At 35.0% G+C, this 18,852-nt stretch overlaps 1 protein-coding gene across 7 annotated transcripts in view; it reads left to right on the top strand.

The window, feature by feature from the left end:
- The window catches only part of smad2 (SMAD family member 2), a 63,595-nt gene that overhangs the window by 28,315 nt on the left and 16,428 nt on the right, over positions 1–18,852 (top strand). For 2 of the 7 annotated variants that reach the window (NM_131366.3, NM_001290015.1), the window contains 4 exon segments: positions 6,297–6,386; positions 8,377–8,570; positions 10,938–11,072; positions 12,895–12,969. In NM_131366.3, coding sequence (NP_571441.3) covers positions 6,297–6,386; positions 8,377–8,570; positions 10,938–11,072; positions 12,895–12,969 — 494 coding nt within the window. 7 annotated transcript variants of the gene reach the window in all.

The following is an 18,852-nucleotide window of genomic DNA, read 5'->3' as shown; positions in this document are numbered from 1 at the left end:
AAAGGTAAACTGTTGTCAATTACTTACTCCTACCTTTAACCAATGAGTTTCATTCATTGTCTGAATAGAAGTGAAGACTAAAATCTCAGACTTTAATTACATAGTATATAATATTGAAAGGATAAATAGCCGCAAAGTCTAATATTTGATGTTTCAGAAAGTTGATAATTGCACACACAAAGCACAGCTAATATAATTCAATTTGTGTTTTATTTCTAGCACTTTTGCAATGTAAATAGTCAAAGCAGCTTAGCATAGAAGTTCTACTAAATTGAAAATATCTGCTTAGTTTTGAGTTGAAGTTTAGTTCAGTTCAGTGTGGTTTTAATTTCACTGCTGAAAGTCCAAACACTAAAGAGCGAAAATAAAATATCAAAAATCTATAGTAAAATTTGAAGTAATGACTTGATCTCTAAGTTCATATGAATAAAAAAAATTCAGTTATAGATTGAAATATTAAAATAGCCTATATAAAATTGTTATTGCGCATTGAGTTTCTGTGTTTGATCCTTTTTTTTTTAAGTTTTCAACTTTTGAAAAAGTTGTTTTTATTTTAGGAGAGGAACAGATATTTATCAGGTTTTAGTACTAATTAAATTCTTTATTTGTATTTCACAAATGAACCAAACAAACTTTACAAACAAACTTTACTCATCATTCCCTTCTTTTAAACCTGTTTTTTAAACTAGTTTTTTTTTTTTTTTTTTTGTTGAACGTAAACCAAGAAATATGGAGGACTAGAACTATTGTGGTTTTTAGCTTCCTTCAGAACATCCTTTGTGTTCAACACAATAAAGAAACTAAAAGGTTTGAAACCAGTTAAGGGTGTGTAAACGGTCAATAATTTTTCTGTACCTTTACAGTGTTTCCGCAGGACCTTAAAGTCTTAATGTTTTCTTTTTCAAAAACTAAATTTTAGACCTTAGTCTTACATTCACTTAAATATCATGTTGTAGGTCTTAAATTTTTAAATTTTAACCATTTAAAACCAGTCTTGCCTTTTTTTTTTTTTTTTTTTTTTTTTTTAGTCCAAGTATTGACGTTATTCTAAAATGTGGAAGTGCGCCTATTTTTGTGATTGTTTTAGAACTTTCCTATTCAGTCGCCTATGGAAGAAATGACTAGGAATAATAAACGGCAGAAAACGGTCAAACTACTTGCTCTGCTAACAAATCTTTGCATTACTATACAGACCAAGTAGAATAATATAATAAGAAAATATCAGTTTGCAACATCAAGCAGCGCAACAAGAAGTGTTTAACGTCTAAAAATGAATGAAAGTGAATGAGACTGGAAGTCTCTAACCAAAAAGATTAAAATGGCTGCACCTGCTCGTCGGCAAAGAATAAGGTGAATAGCTACCCAATCTGGCCGACACTCAATCACCAGGGCCAGACAGAATCTACGGACCTTTTTTTTGTGGAGGATATTGTAAAAAAATAAAATAAAATAAAAATCTGTGGATTTTTGCGGAATGGTTTTAGGTGTATCGTAACTAAACTTAAATGTTAAATAAAAAAAGTTATACATTTTTACATTTTTTTTTTCTGATTTACCATGCTAATCCTTTTAGATCCATTTATTTGGTAAATAAAGCAAGTCGTCTGTCTGTGTCTGTCCGTCTGTCTGTCTATCCGTATTTACAGACAGATAGATATACATACAGATAGATATACAGATGTATATCTGTCTGTCCGTCCGTCTACTAAAAGACAGAAATGATTATTTTTCAAACTGTATTGTAAGTAAATTGTATGAACGTTTTCATATTAGTTAGTAATATTACAAGCATTAATAAACTGAATAAATACAAATTTACACACATCTGCACAACTAAATAAATTGACTCAATGATGGGCTGAAAATCTGCGGATTTCTGAGTGCACAGATTTCTTGTGGGCCAAACAGCTGTAGATGTTTACAGCTAATTCTCCTAATTAAATTCACAAAGCAGGGAAAGAAAACTAAAGCACATCACTTTACATAATCCTCTATTAATACAAAAAAACTATTTACAGAAGTAACCGGGTCATTAGAAAAAACCTTAACCCTGCATAAGTCTAAAAGTTCTTTCATGATGGTAAAAGGGTCTTAAAGTCTTACATTTGACTTGAAAAAACCCGCAGAAGCCCTGCTTTAAGCCAGAATGATTCCCATTTAACATTTTCAATATTCTTTTAGGTGTCAGCTACAATTGGTGCATGTGATGGTGATGTGTTTTTACACATTTACAGTGTTAAAAGAAAATGGTGTCAAACGTTGTATCAACCATAAGGGAGTCAATGAGTCAATTAAATAATTAAAATTAAATGATTTAAATAAATAAAAATGAATCATGCGAAAAGGCTATTTTTTATATTATATTATATTATTTATAATTACTTGGAGAGATTTTGTTTTTATGAAAAACAACACGGTGAGATTTTTGTGGTCTTATCCATTTTTAATTTGACTTCAACTAAAAACACCTAAAAGTAAAAAAAAAAAGGGATTTGTTTTGGGAATAGATTACTTGTGCTTGTATTACTAGAGATTAGAAAATAATGGCCTGAAAACACTTCAAGGAAATGTGAAGTATGAGCTGGTGTGACTGTTGGGAAAAAAATCAAGGCAATGATAAGTTTATTTTTGAACTTCTATGAGGAACAAAATACTATACGAGCATGGCAAGAAATGTAAAAATATAAGTGCTTTTATAATGTAGCATAAAAGAACTGAAGTATATTAATGTTTTGGTATGGCATGATGTTTATTTTAAAATATCTTTTGTTAAAAATGTCTTAGGAAATTCCTTGTTTTTAAATCAATAATGGAATAATTATTTTGGAAAAACAACATCTTATGCTTTCTTTGAATGGTAACTTACTATATAAAGAAATACATACTGAAAGATCCAACACTGATCTACTGTCACCTAGTGAATAGTCGAAAAACACTTCTTTAGTCCACAGAGCAACTGCTGCAGGATGAATAGGAAACCAAGGAAATCCAATCTTAGGGCTTTTGGAGCACACTTATGATAAGACGTGACTCTCGAAGCCCAGGTTGCTGTTGGAGTCTGGCACGTGTTTGTGAGTTGCTGTCTTAAGAGTCCCTTTTCAGAGACCGTTAAACCACAGGGGGCCAAAAACTTCATTCATCACATATCAAGACTGTGCGAGTCCTGTTCCTGTCACATCACCATGTCTGTTTCTCATCCCATGTTTCTTTTTCAGAGCTACTGAAGGTCTGTGTGCTTGTCTGATTGACTGATAGCATTTTTTTTTTTTAACTTGAGTGTGATGTAGTCAAATGACAGTAGGTCCTATAGGCTTCTGTCCTGTGCTGCATGTTTAAATGTTGATATCCGATGTGAAATCCAACCCCAGAATGAAACGTCTTTTTTATAACGTTAATTGCTTTGTCAATCTCATAAAACACTGCATGATGACCGGGGAAGCGATTATGTACTGTAACTAGAGCTGGGCGATGTAGTAGAGTTTTTATCTTTAGTTTTTTGATGATATTAAATGTTAGGCTGTAAAATTGCTCATTTAAAAATGTACTGGAAATCTAATTTCAGATCCATTCAAATTTTCTAACTGGTTTATTTGATTTTTCTAATTGACATGATTTGTCGTGAGACTGTTCGGTCAAAAATAAATAAATAAATAAAATAAAAATCATTTTGATTGACCCAAAAGTTTTCAAATAACAATTTATTTGTTTAAGAGCTTGCCAGATTGGACACTACATTTCATCAGCTACTGTTTTAAGACAAAACGTTGAGTTTTTGACATTGAGCCAAGGTTACGGCACTTTAAAAAAAAAAAAAAAAAGTTGTATCTTTTGTACATTCCAAAAATAATAAAATAAAAAAATTAAAAGATGAATCTGACTACTAAAAAAAAAAATCACATTTGTTTTTTCAGCCGTTTTGAGTATGATCGTCTTAATAATTAAAGATATTAAAATACTGAAACCCTAGTAATTGCGTTACACAAATCTGAAGTATTTCTTTAATCACAAGATCAATGTTTTAGAGCCCCATTTACACTGGGTATTAACATGCATTTTGGTTTTTAATTGGTCTATTTTGTCCACTTAAAGCTAGTGTGTGGACTGGTGTTTGTATGAGCTGTTTCCAGTCCTTTGATGTGATATTGCACAATTTTAATTTAAAAAAGAGAAAACCGTGGCAATGTGTTGCAATAATGGGGTCCGTTCTTCGTTCCTTGCTTAATTGATTTGTCAGATCTGGGATCTTTAATCTGTATAACTGATACTAACTAAATCTGGCTAATTTGGTTCTTCAAACAAGTTCGCGAATCAGGTTAAAATATCTGAATGGACTGATCTGAGATCGCTTTGTGTGTTGTGGACTGATCTATCAATCTCTGAAATCATGATTCGCAATGCAATAATTAGCTGACAGCACAGCAGCATAATGACATCATCTGATTAATATTAATCTATCTACGGGAGCAGAATGACATAATTCATAGTAGTAATCGATTTGTTAAATATCATATGCTATAACTTTCCATATTTGTTGTGGGATGCAGGATGTGTGGGATGCAGGAATGTGTCAAGAGTGTTTAGCAATTTATTTAGTGTTACTTTTTACAACAAAACGGATTATTTATTTTTCTGTATGTGCTACTTAATTATACTACTAATGCTGGATTGGTACACATTAACATAGTATGTGTTTGTATTTAAAAAGTCCATATTGATGTTCTCTTTTAACCATTTGGGGATAGAACACCCCTGAGACAAGTTTTTGTACTTATTTCGCAGTGCAGGTTGCATGAATTTTATTTACATATATATATATATATATATATATATATATATATATATATATATATATATATATATATATATATATATATATATATATATATATATATATATATACACATAATAATAATTATAATAATATAATTGTAAAAACCATTTTACTATTTTCCCAAGTGTATATAACCAATAGGTTATTACTGTAAAGAAATAAATGATAATAGCATAATAACAGCATTTAGTACATACTTTCAGTATTACCTTTGCTTAAAAAGACCCAATCTAATACTGTTTGTATGAAATAACCCTTCTCCCGAGCAGGTTTGATCTACCAGACCTGTTGCTATGACAACAACTCTCGATTTGAAGAACAAATAATGTCAATAACCAAATCCAGCTAATTGATTTTTATTTTGACTTAAATTGGTCCTTGTCCTCAATGCACAGGACAGTGATGATATCAGAAAACTACCATTCATAATTCTAAAGGTTAATTACGCCGGACACATGCTTTCGCTCATGGACTACATAATCTACAAATAAATAATTTTCACTGGAAAAATCCAACATTTGTCATTCTCATATTCCCTATGGCTCACATTTTAATGTATAAGCTAGAGTGGTTATTTATTTCATTTAGAACGGCAATCCAGCAGTGCAGTTTTGTTCCATGATTTCTTAATATTATGTATTATTACACCCCTAGTGTTTAGTGTTGTCCACTTGTGATAGGAAAGACAAAAATTAATACTTTAATACCAAGTTTAAGTAGGCCTAAGACTGGTGTTTCAATTAGAGCATGAATCAAATTGGATTAAAATGATATGGTACATCTCATGTAAAATTTGGACATTTGTATATTGGGAAAGTTGAGCAATAACTGGAATCATTTTGATCAGTTAGTCTTTACTACCAGTTACAGCTGCAAACAAATATGAATGAACATGTAAATTGATCAATCAGGGTTTCAACAATTGAATCAAATGTCCTGCTGTAATCTATTAATATTCAATCTTCATTTAAAACCAGTTCCGTTTTTGTACTGTTACATCTGAGTAAACAACTTGCAGTTAAGCTAAATAGAGGGATGTTTTCCTTTTAAATGAACACAGTGGAGATGGAAATCATCCAGGTACATTTCACTTATGAAATGAATCCAACTGACATGTTGAACTGGCTTATTTTTATTGTGAATATTCAAAATATCGCCCAGCTCTAACTGTAATTTGAAATACATTTTGTCAGTTTCTCTTCGGTTTTCTCATCTCACTGTTATATGTGAATTTTCCATTAGAGTGGCTTCTTTTATTCGAGGTGGGCCGTGTTGTTTGCTGGCTGCAGGCAACCTGCGCGAAACATCTCAAATAAAAGAAACAATGCCCTTCAAATTTTCCCTCATGGTACTTCATCTTGGTATTTTTGAATGAATCATGCCCCATGTTTATCATTTTTTGTTTCTTTGTGTTCTTGTTTTTTCTTTTTTTCTTTGTTTTTGTTATTTTACTTTCTGTGCACAGCAATTGCTCTGAAATTTGGGGACTGAGTACACCAAATACGATAGAACAGTGGGATACCTCAGGCCTTTACAGCTACCCTGACCAAACCAGGTGAATATCCTCTCCTGACATTGTGCCACACTCACCCCACGAGCCACAGGTGGGGGATGAACGAGCACAGGGGGCTCCAGAGGCCGTCAAATCAACATTTTTGTAACGCGCTTTGTTATACTTGATTTAGATTTAAATCACTTGTGTTACTGTAGAGTTTTAACTCTGAATGTTATGATAGATTTAAAGCAGATTCGAAACATGTTTTCATAATTCATACATTCACTTCGCTAAACCAAGAAGTTTAAAATGCTGGTTCTCCCCTGGTTTTACTTTCAAGTAGTGATGTAACAAGTTGCCAAATGTCTGCTCAATTTATGCACCTTCAAAAGTTTGGGGTCAGTAAGTTTGTTGTTATTAAAGTTGTTATTTATAATTTAGAAGACCATGTTATCAGCAAGGATGCAAGAAATTGCTAAAAGTGAGGGTCATATATTATGTTTGCAGAATCTTTTTTTTTTTTTTATTAAATGTGTTTTTAATCTAAATCAAGAGCAATACTATTTATATTGAGTGGGGTACTGCTATGGGTTATATAATAATAAAGAAACACTTAACTTTTTTGGTAATAGTCCCCTAGCTTTTAAACGGTTGAGTTTTACCATTTTTGTTTTATCTATTCAGCTGATCTCATGGTCTGGCGAGAACACTTTTAGCTTAGCATAGTTTATTGAATCTGTTTAGACCATTAGCTCTCAGCTTGAATATTTTTTCCCATTTAAAGCTTTACTTTGCTGTAGTTACATTGTAATACTGACATAAATAGAAAAATAATAATGAGAGTATAATTCCTTGCCATATTGTCCTAGCATACTTAAAATTGTAAAACTTTCATTTTTTTGTCAATCATAGTGCACTATTTAACTACAGAGTCGAGCTTTAAATGGGAAAATTTTCTAAATTTTTTATTTTTTTTTAAAGGGACGCTCTGATCAGTATTTTTGCAGCCAATACGGAGTCCTTATCATGGTGATCGGACTATACTGGAGACCGATTCTGATGCTTCAAGCTTTATAATGCATTAAGCACATTTTCCCTCCATATATGAACCTTAACGAAAGATCTTGCCTTGCCCAAGAGAACAAACTAAGGATGCTGCATATAATACCTTAAAAGCATCTCGTATAACTATTTAGGTGTGAATCTGTCATGGCCAGAAGAAGCTTTTATAAAAAACAAATTATTTATTGATTTTTACTTCAGCTTAGGCTATATATATAATATTTGCGTAGTGCTTTTAAACTCATAAACAACAATTGCGATCGATCCATGAGATTGGTGAGTACCAATCAAGTCATGAAATGTGATTATTAGCCAATGCCGATCAATTGGAGCATCCCTACTTTTTTATTTATTTTGAGCGAGATGCTAATGGTCAGATCTGATTTAATGATTCATGCTAAGCTTATCTAAAAGATCATGAGATCAACTTGAATGGGTTTTAAAATGGTGAAACTCAACTTTTTAATTTCAGGGGACTAGTGCACTTTATATTTTTTTATAAATGATTTAAAAGTAAGTTATTTAATTTTGTTCATGTTTTGCAATATTCTATGTATTTTACTCTCTCTCTCTGTATTTTTTTTAAACAAATGAAGCCATCTCTAGAGACTTGTATTAAAGACAGACTTCAGACTTTTGAGAAGTAGCTAGTTAATTGCTATTTGTAAATGCACTGTTATGCCATCAGAATTAGGATTAAAATTTATATATCAAATTTGTGACTGTCAAATCAAAAGTGTCATTGAATTTACCAATCTACCATGTGAGAACCAGCGCTTTAAATATTAGTACTCTGTAATCGTAGCTAAACATTCCAATGTTTTAATCATAATGGATATCTTGCATCTGTAGTTGTTGGTCATGACTTGCTGTCTAATCTCACCGTTATCCCTCTTCCCTCCATCCATGCATGTCTTTCTCTGGTCATTTGGCACGCTCCCTCTCTCTTCCATTTCTCTTTCCCTCTCTCTGTGGACGCTTGGGTCAGATCTCTGGACGGGCGTTTGCAAGTGTCTCACCGTAAAGGTCTGCCTCATGTCATCTACTGCCGCCTGTGGCGATGGCCCGACCTGCACAGCCATCACGAGCTGCGCGCCATCGAGACCTGCGAGTATGCTTTCAACCTCAAGAAGGATGAAGTCTGCGTCAATCCCTACCACTACCAGCGGGTGGAGACACCAGGTATGGAAATTGCCATAAAAGTAGGGCTGAGTGTGGCTATTGAAGAAAAATTTGATAAGTGAAAGCATGCTTTCAGCCATAGTCACTGTGGTGTGTGAAGCGGTTTTTACATATCGCGAAACTCTCGTGGCTTACCTCGGTACTCTCACGCCCCTGCTGCCCATTGTTGAGGTTGACGTCACTTGTCTCTAACTAATTGAACCAATTTAAACACATCTTTATTATCACATTTGATTGAATTGTTTTAGTAATGATGAGGTTTTGTTCTAAATATTATATTTTAAAGTTAGTATTTTAGTGCATGTCATGTGACTTGAGTGAGCATCACACTCGTTACTACTGGACGCAGGATGGCTGCTTCACATATTACTGATATTACAAATCCCCCAGACACATTTAAGTCATCTATGTGGAAAATTTTTGGTTTTCCAGTGTAGTACAGGAATAGAATTCGTGTCGTAGACAAAGCGCACGCCTGTCTGTCTTAACTGTTTCAAGAAACTTACTTGTAAGGAAAAACATTTAAAAAGTTTGGTAATTTCACAATGTGAGGGTGTAAGCAACAGAACTGCCAACAAAAGTGATTTACTGTACAAAAGTGAAACCAGAATAATGCCCAAATATACAAAAAAAGAGGAATATTTACACTAATAAAAATAATATAATAAAGTAGCAAATTCAAACAAAAGTATCAAAAAAATTAGTTAAACTTGAGCAAGGGGATGATAGTGAAGACAAACAAAAGAAATAAATATAACAAAACAATTCTAACTCATGAATAACCCCTTACCTAGCTAAAAAACTGATGAAAAAAAAAAAAAAGGGTTTCGCGCCGTGCGCTGCATTCTTCCCTATACTGAATAAAATAAACAAAGATGACCTTCACCTCTTACCTGATGTCTTTAACAATACATTTTCTATGCGTTTGCAAAATGGAAAACTAATGACATTTTCCCTATCCACCTTACACTAAGACTGAACTTGAAGAGATACAGCTATATTGTCGTGAAGGAGCAGAGCCAAAAAATAATATACAAATCAATTGAAATAAAAATGTACAAACCTCACAAAATTTCTTAAAGTGGGCAAAAGTAATGCAAAATAATTTTGCCCAAACGAAAGTTAAGCAAAAACAACGACAATCATAATCCTGTCAGAAAAATACACGAAAAAAGAGATCAAAGGAAAAAGCGCTCTCTCCCGCTTTTCCTGACATGCTTTTTATTTTCCTGCGCTGCGTCGCCAAATGATGATAGATCGGTCTCCTGACCAATCAGCTGTCAAAAAGGCGGACCTACAGAAATGACAGGCATCAGCTGTCGTAAAGGCGGACCTACAGTACATAAATGACCGGCATAGAGGAAGTGGGAGAGAGAGCGATCGGGAGGCAAACATACAGCTGGCTACAACCCTAATATTAGTTTCAGACACAACTGCAATGTATTTTACGGGTGAATATGTCATGTAAAAACACTTTACAAACACATATGTATATTTTTCATTAGATTAAACAGAAACCTATCTATATAACTGAAACCATAGATAATCAAAAATGAGCGTCTGTGTCTGCACAGCGATCAAGCCTCTCATCGGAGAATGTGGATATTATGGTGTTTTTGAAGAAGATCTTTCACTAGTCTACACTGCAGCTATTTATTTAATTTTAGTTTACTTGGTTAAGATGGCTGCACTAAAGAGAATAGTTTTTTTTTTCCTGACTAGGCTATATTGGAGGTATTTTTTTAGTTTTAGTTGTTTACTCTGGTATCCTGACTGTACTAAAAATGTGATGACAAAGTTAATAAAGAAAAAGTTAAGATGTTCTTGTTATTAAGTGAATTGTCCCTTAGCATTCCTGTTAACATGACATCAACACTAACCCCACAGCAAACAGAAACCGAACCGTATCAAACCGAACCGTGGCTCCAAAACCATGAACCGAATGGAACCGTGCCTTTGGTGTATCGTTACACCCCTATGATCTACACATGATCCCTGTACAAGCAGTCCAATGAAAAATCTGGCTGACATGAAGTTTCATTCTTGCTGTATCCAATATAGAGCAACTGCGCCGTCATAGCAATGCTGGTAAAATGGTGCCTCTTGTTTCGTTATTTGTCAATAAAATGTCTTTTTTAAAAAATCAGGTTAGTCTAATAATATAATGTAATAGTTATTCAGTTAAATTAAAAATCTTACCACATTATAATGCATAATAAAATAATAAATGCAAATCATTTTTGTTTTTGAGTTGCGTCTAAGCGCATCCAAAATTAATTTTAAATTTATTTTTCAGAATTTTCATTCAGGTGCATTTCTAGGAAAAACAGTTTGGAGAAATAATCTCTTTAATCTTCTCTCATGTAGTTCTTCCTCCTGTTCTCGTGCCAAGACACACGGAGATCCTGACTGAGTTGCCACCTTTGGACGACTACACCAACTCCATACCTGAAAACACCAACTTCCCAACAGGGATCGAGCCCCCCAACAATTACATACCAGGTAGGAGCACAAGATTTCTCAGAAATTCTACTAAATAGCCTTTTTCACACTCGCAGACTTTTTCTGGGAAATTGTCGTCAATTTTCCGGAAAGGGTTCATGTGTGAAAAGGCCCTTTTTGAAAGTACTGGTAACTTTGTTCTGCCAATTTTCCGGAAAGAAGTTGTAACATGACCAGTAATTTTCCTGAACTGCTCTGTATGAATGCAACAGGAAAATTGCCAGAATGAGCATGTTCATGTTGAGAACACGCTGTGAGACTCCTACTTCAGCCAATTAGAACACTCAGACACATGTACATTTGTGCAGTTTATCAAAATAAAAGCCTTTGCATACTTTTCCCAACACATTTAGCTGCTTGTTGTTAGTCAGATAATGTTTCTATGTTCATTATTAATGCCAACTGCGGAATAATTTATCGACTAAATGCTTATGATAAACTGTTTCATGTGAAGTAGGGCTCCAGTGAGTGCTAGCACACAAACAAATGTACATCTCGACATGCGAAAGTGTTCCTTCCACATGCTTGCATCAAATTGTTCTGAATATGCATCCATCCACAGAATTTACAGTGTTGTCAAATGTGTAAACATTTAGCTACAGTTCTACCTTTGGATGTCTCTGGGACAAAGCAGCTGCATGAATGCTAAAGCTTTTTCAATAAAAGTGAAACCATCAACAAAAGTCTGACCCCTTTTATGTTTACAAATACAAGCGCAGCTGTTTAGAGGTCATTTTTGGTAAATAATGTGAGAATTTACCAGTGTTTTGGAATGGATGTGTAAACGGTTTGTCCTGTAAAAAATTCAGAATGTCTTTGCCTGTGTGAACAGCTTTTTAAAAAAAAAATTACCAGTAAAGTCGTTCTGGAAATTTTACGGATATTTAGCGGTATCGCTGTGTTTAGGGCCTAATACACATGTCTCGTCCAAAAATGTCAAATGTGGATTATTGGGTGTGTTTAAGAATAAATAGTTTTTTAAATGCATTTTTAAAACTTTGTCAAACGACAGTTTGATCATTCGACATGGCTTGCAAATTCAAATGAATCCGAATAATTACATGTTTTTGGTATCTGCTCAAGCCTCAGTGACAGTGATTGTTTACCCAAAAGGTTGTTTATTCACCATTCAACCAGTTTGAGATTCATCCTTCTGTTTAACACAAAAGAAATTACAAAAATGTTGGAAACACATTGCCATTGACTCCCATAGTGTTTGTTTCTACTACTATAGAAGTCAGTAATTACCGGTTTCCAACTGTCTTAAACATTTGTTTTGTTTAACAGAGGAAAGAAACTCCATAAATCTTTGGAATCACTTGTGCGCGAGTAAATTCAGTTTTGTGTGAACTATACCTTTGTTTAGGGTCGTATTTTCTTACGAATGAGATTTTATACAGAAATAATTATAGACTATTTTTTTTACAGATTGGCTTTTAACTGAATGAAACAAAAGGGTTTTGCTTCCCAATGCAATAAGGGTGGCATTTTCTGCACTTCTAGCATCACATTCTTTTCAGTTTGCCCTTATGCACACCATGGTGTTCTTAAAATTATTTTTACTCCCTGCATTTTATTTTACACGAGGCTTGACAGTAAAGCACTAACTGATGTGTCAAATTGTGAAATTTCCACATTTGAATCGAAATGCAACTCATTAATTCTGCATACTTTGAGAAGAAAGTGATCAAAGTATTGACTGATTTGAACACATTCCTTTTAGTGTTTTTATTGTTACTGTAAGCTCAGTGAATGGCATGATTATTATATTTCACACCTATTTGTAAGTTTTTAATTGTTTTTGATCTGTGAATGTGTCCAGAAACTCCTCCACCGGGATACATCAGTGAGGATGGGGAGGCCAGTGACCAGCAAATGAATCAAAGTATGGACACAGGTACATTCCCACAGTGACATCACCACATGGGAATGACAGCCGCTTGTGTTTGTTTCAGGCAGTAAATGTGCTTTTACTGCAGTAGTGTCCTTTATATGCTCCTTCTAGACTTTTCTTTTAATGTTCTTCTGTTAATTCTTTAACGTGGGATGAATGTATGAGTGGTGTTTTCTGTATACTGGAATACACTTGGGGTGTAACGGTACATGTGAAGAGAACCTCCTAAATGCTTTCTGAAATTTTCTTCTAAAATTTGCATTTTTATCAGGCTCACTAATATCACTTTTACGGCAAAGAGTAAGTTCTTTTTTCTTGATCTTTAAAGTGAAATAACTCAACATAAACAAGAGGCTGAGACAATTTTTTGAAGAAAATTTCAGACGGCACTTAGAGGTTTTTAAGTTTTAACTTTTCATATTTATCCCAAATCATCATAGTACATGGGTTTCTGTTCGGTTCATGCATTCCATTGACAAAAACAGCCAGTCCAGATTTGCCATGAACTGGGCGAAAAGACCACAGAAAAAGCTGAACAGTATTGGCTGCTTGTGTGCTGATGACATCACTGACAGCGTTTCAAGCTTTCAAGGGAATGTTTGAAACCGTGTCACTTATCTGCAAGTTTCAAGATGTGGCTTTAACACCTAGACCCGCTGAGGCAGTCAGAATTTTAAATTTTTGTAATTTAGTAACTTTTTGAAATTAAACTGACATATCTATAACACCCTGACATTTCCTAAATGTCTGTATATTTCTTTCTTACATTATTTTATTAAATTACAAAATAGTAAAGAACTGAGCAGTTCTACCTTTAAATACCGTATCGGTCAAAATGACTGCATGCATGTCTGCTTTTTGCAGTGACCCTTAATATGCGTGCCTTTTTTGCCTAGCAACTTCCTGCTAACATAAACATAAATTTATGATAGCAAAAACACAAATTTTCTTTTTTCCCCAATTTCTGTTTAACTGAGAGAAGACTTTCAACACATTCTTAAACTCAATAGTTTTAATAACTCATCTCTAGTAACTGATTTATTTTATCTTTGCCATGATGACAGTAAATAATATTTTACTAGATATTTTTCATGCAACTTCTGAGAAAAAATAAATAAATAAAAATTATTTATATATATATATATATATATATATATATATATATATATATATATATATATATATATATATATATATAAATAAATAAATAAAATTATTAATAAATAAATAAAAAATAAATAAAATATATATATATAATCACAAAGGGGCTAATAATACTGGCCCTAAAATGTTTTTTAAAAATTAAAAACTGCTTTTATTCTAGCCAAAATAAAACAAATAAGACTTTCTCCAGAAGAACTGTGGAAAAACTGTGAAAACTTCCTTGCTCTGTTAAACATCATTTGGTAAATATTTTAAAAAGAAAAAAAATCAAAGGGGGTCTAATAATTCTGACTTATACTCCATCTTTCAAAACAGCATATTCTGTGTCACTAAATAGCTCCTGTTTGAAGGTGAAAATGTTAGCAAAGTCCAGACATTTGTGGGCGTTCTACTGTTTTAACTACATATTTATAGGTTGTATTATCAAAAAGATAATATTTTAGCTTTAGCTATTTAAGCTTTTCACTCATTGCACACATGCTGCTGATGATGTGACATTAAAAGTGATTTGATTTTTAATGGTGTCAAAGTATGATGACACGCATTCAAAGCTTAATTTTAATATCTTAATTGAAGCTTTGAATGTAAATTTGACGTAACAATTTATATATATGTCTTATATGAGAACGGAATGAATGCTATGGTAATAATAATGCTAATTCTAGTTCCACTGTTAATATAGCCTACTTTTGTGTCCGTGTTAATGCAGAATGAAGTGCATCGATGCCCATTTTAGCCGATCACAGATGTTTCTGTTAAGCTACTGAGCACAACGGCCATTCAGCTCATGCTCATACTCTCTCATTGGCTGCAGCTCGTCACTACATCTGACTGTACGTGGGGTCAAGTCGGCCGACTGCTCTGGAATATTCAGCATGCTGGATTTTAAATTTCCATCTGCGAGGTGTTGGTGACGTGTCAACAAGCCTCTGTTGCGTTGTTCAGCAATTTACACATAAAAACTGCTAAGCGCCAACGGTGCAATAGCCTAGTGTTTAGTGTGTTGACATGGTGCAATAGCACTTCTGGGTCTCCCGAGTTCGAATCTTTGCTCGAGGACATTTCCCATTCCCATCCCAAAGATTCTCTCTCTCTCTCTCTCTCTCTCTCTCTCTCTCTCTCTCTCTCTCTCTCTCTCTCTCTCTCAAATTCAAATAGCTTTATTGGCATGACTGTAAAACAAATCACAATGTTGCCAAAGCAATAACAAAATACAGAACATTCATATAGATAAAAGAAATATAAGTAATAATAAACAAACACATATACAGCGGGGAAAATAAATATTTGACACATCAGCATTTTTATCAGTAAGGGGATTTCTAAGTGGGCTACTGACACAAAATTCCTACCAGATGTAGCCATCAAGCCAAATATTGAATTCATACAAAGAAATCAGAACATTTAAGTATACAAGTTGAGTCATAATAAATAAAGTGAAATGACACAGGGAATAAGTATTGAACACACTTTACTTAATACTTTGTAGAAAAGCCTTTGTTGGTGATCACAGCTTCTAGACGCCTCTTGTATGGAGAGACCAGTCGTCTGCATTGCTCAGGAGTTATTCTGGCCCATTCTTCCACACAAACGGTCTTTAAATCTTGAAGGTTCCTTGGGCCTCTTTTATGAACTTTGATCTTCAGTTCTCTCCATAGATTTTCTATGGGATTTAGGTCAGGTGATTGACTGGGCCATTCAAGCAACTTGATTTTCTTTCTTTGAAACCACTTCATTGTTTCCTTGGCCTTGTGTTTAGGATCATTGTCTTGCTGAAATGTCCACCCTCTTTTCATTTTCAGCTTTCTGGTAGATGGCAGCAGATTTTTATCCAGAATGTCCCGGTACATTTCTCCATTCATCCTACCTTCAATAATATGAAGTCTGCCAGTACCCCTTGCTGAAAAGCAGCCCCAAACCATGATGCTTCCACCCCCAAACTTAACTGTTGGTATAGTGTTCTTGGGGTGGTGGGCAGTGCCATTTCTTCTCCAAACATGATGTGTAGAATGACTGCCAAAGTTCAATTTTGCTTTCATCTGACCATACTATAGTTTCCCAATAATCCACAGGCTTCTCCAAATGCTGTTTCGCAAACTTTAACCGGGCCTCAACATGCTTTTTGTTCAGCAATGGAGTCTTGCGTGGTGAGCGTGCATGGATGCCATGGTGGTTCAGTGCATTGCTTATAGTTTTCTTTGAAACAATAGTACCCGCTGATGCGAGGTCTTCCTGAAGTTCTGCCCGAGTGGTTCTTGGCTCTTGGAGAACTCTCCTGATTATTCTTTGGACTCCTCGGACAGGGATCTTAAGTGGAGCACCTGATCGTGGCCGGTTTATGGTGAACTTATGCTTTTTCCATTTCCGGATAATAGCCCCCACAGTGCTCACAGGAACATTCAGCATTCTGGAAATGCGCCTATAACCATTCCCATCAAAATGCTTTTCAACGATAAGACTACGCAGATCTTGAGAGAGTTCTTTGTTTTTACCCATCATGAAGTCTTTCCTGTGTGCCTCCTGAGTAATGAGAAGCCTTTATAGGCCATCAATTTGGACTAAAGCAGCTGATATCAATTAGTACTGATAGGGAGCAGGGTTTTTCTCTCAATACTGACAGATCTCCTGACTTTCTATGCCATTTTGCACCTTGTTATCTTCATGTGTTCAATACTTATTCCCTGTGTCATTTCACTTTATTTATTATGACTCAACTTGTATACTTAAATGTTCTGATTTCTTTGTATGAATTCAATATTTGGCTTGATGGCTACATCTGGTAGGAATTTTGTGTCAGTAGCCCACTTAGAAATCCCCTTACTGATAAAAATGCTGATGTGTCAAATACTTATTTTCCCCGCTGTACATATCGTTATATTATACATATATGTTGTCACAATAAACAAGTTAATAAAAAAAAAGATTAACAAAAGTATATAATAATAAATGGTAAGGACAGAGAGCTTTAATAAGGGAAGAGGGGGTTCAGCCTTTTTCTCTCATATGGTGGCATGAGGACACGTACTGTGCTGCTAGGTGTAGACACTTTTCATTTTCTCCCAAAATATAATGGAGTTTCTCCGTATTTGTGGCTTGCTGGAATTGTGGTAGAATCAGAGACATTTGTGTGAAGTAAGCTTCTCTGATGCTCTGATATTTGCTGCAGTGAGTGAGGAAATGCAGCTCATCCTCCACAACTCCAGCAGAGCAGTGTGGACACAGTCTGAGCTCTGGGCTCCTCCAGCTGCGCTTGTGTCGGCCCGTCTCCACACTCAGACTGTGTCCACTCAGACGGTACCGGCTCATCAGCTTTCTCTGACCGGGGCTCTTAATGTTGGTCAGATACGGGGCCAGTTCATAACCAGGTTTAATCTGGTTGAAGCACGCTAACTTTTTTATTTGTTGTACTTTATTTTGCCAATTGAGTTTATAATCCTCCTGGGTAATCTTTTCTATTTCTTTAGTCTTTATATGTTGGGACAGGGTTTGTGGATTTAGTTGGTGTTTTTCCACCAGATAGTGCATGGGGTCGCTGGCCGGATGTGCATTTCTATATATGAGGGCTTGCTGATGGTAGCTCTCAGGGCTGGAGTCTGACAGATGGAGCCAGAACTTCCCTGCTCTCTTCTGGATTTCTGAGAGCAGAGGGAACCTGCCGAGTTCTGCTCTGCAACCAAGGCTAGGTGTGCTTCTGTGAACTCCGAGGATGTTTTTGCAAAACTCCAGATGAAAGATTTCAACTGGAGTCTTTTCCCAAGATTCATAGTTTAATTTAAATGTGGGTCCCCAGAGTTCACAGCCATACAGCAGGACTGGCTTTACAATGGTGTCAAATATTTTCAGCCACAGTTTAATGGGTGGGTTAAACTTAAAAAGGTTTTTTTTAATACAATAAAAAGCCCTGCGTGCCTTAGCGGTCAAGTCTTTTAGAGCTTGACTGAAGTGTCCAGAGGCTGTGATTGTCAGACCCAAATAACTATAAGAGGTGATGTGGTCAAGTATTGTTCCTCTGATTTTAAAAGTCTCTCTCTCTCTCTCTCTCTCTCTCTCTCTCTCTCTCTGTCTCTCTCTCTCTCTCTCTGTCTCTGTCTCTGTCTCTGTCTCTGTCTCTGTCTCTCTCTCTGTCTCTCTCTCTGTCTCTCTCTCTCTCTCTCTCTCTCTCTCTCTCTCTCTCTCTCTCTCTCTCTCTCTCTCTCTCTCTCTCTCTCTCTCTCTCTCTCTCTCTCTCTCTCTCTCTCTCTCTCTCTCTCTCTCTCTCTCCTGTCTAAATCTACTTGATAGAGGCAAAAAGGCCAAAAATAAATATTTATTTATTTAACTGTGAGCTCGTTAACTTTCAAATCAGGCTTAATCCGGTAATGTGAATTAGGCTTTAGCAATCATTCATGAAAAACCCATCTTTGCATCTGAAAACATGAGACGCAGCAGTCTGAAAAAGTTTTGCCATGTTGCTGTGGCATGCCAACTTCTGGAAACAGAAGCTTTGCAATGCTCCACTTCATTGGACACTACGTGTACAATTTCAAACTGTTTTATCTTTAAACGCCATCTAAAAAAAAGTGTGAGACACTGAAAAAGACACGAGTGTATAATAGTCATGCATGTCTGTCAGCTGCGTTTAAATAAAAACTGTGTAAATATAAGATTCTCTGTCATCTTGTTTTCAAGGGCCACTTGCACCAGCAGTGCGCAAGTTAAAACGTAGTCTAGTTGGGACCTAAA

The sequence above is a fragment of the Danio rerio genome, chromosome 10 (assembly GCF_052040795.2).
Source record: "Danio rerio strain M-AB ecotype USA chromosome 10, GRCz13ab, whole genome shotgun sequence".
NCBI lineage: Eukaryota > Metazoa > Chordata > Actinopteri > Cypriniformes > Danionidae > Danio > Danio rerio.
Note: the sequence above shows the minus strand (reverse complement) of the source record. Positions and strands in the feature narration are given on the sequence as shown.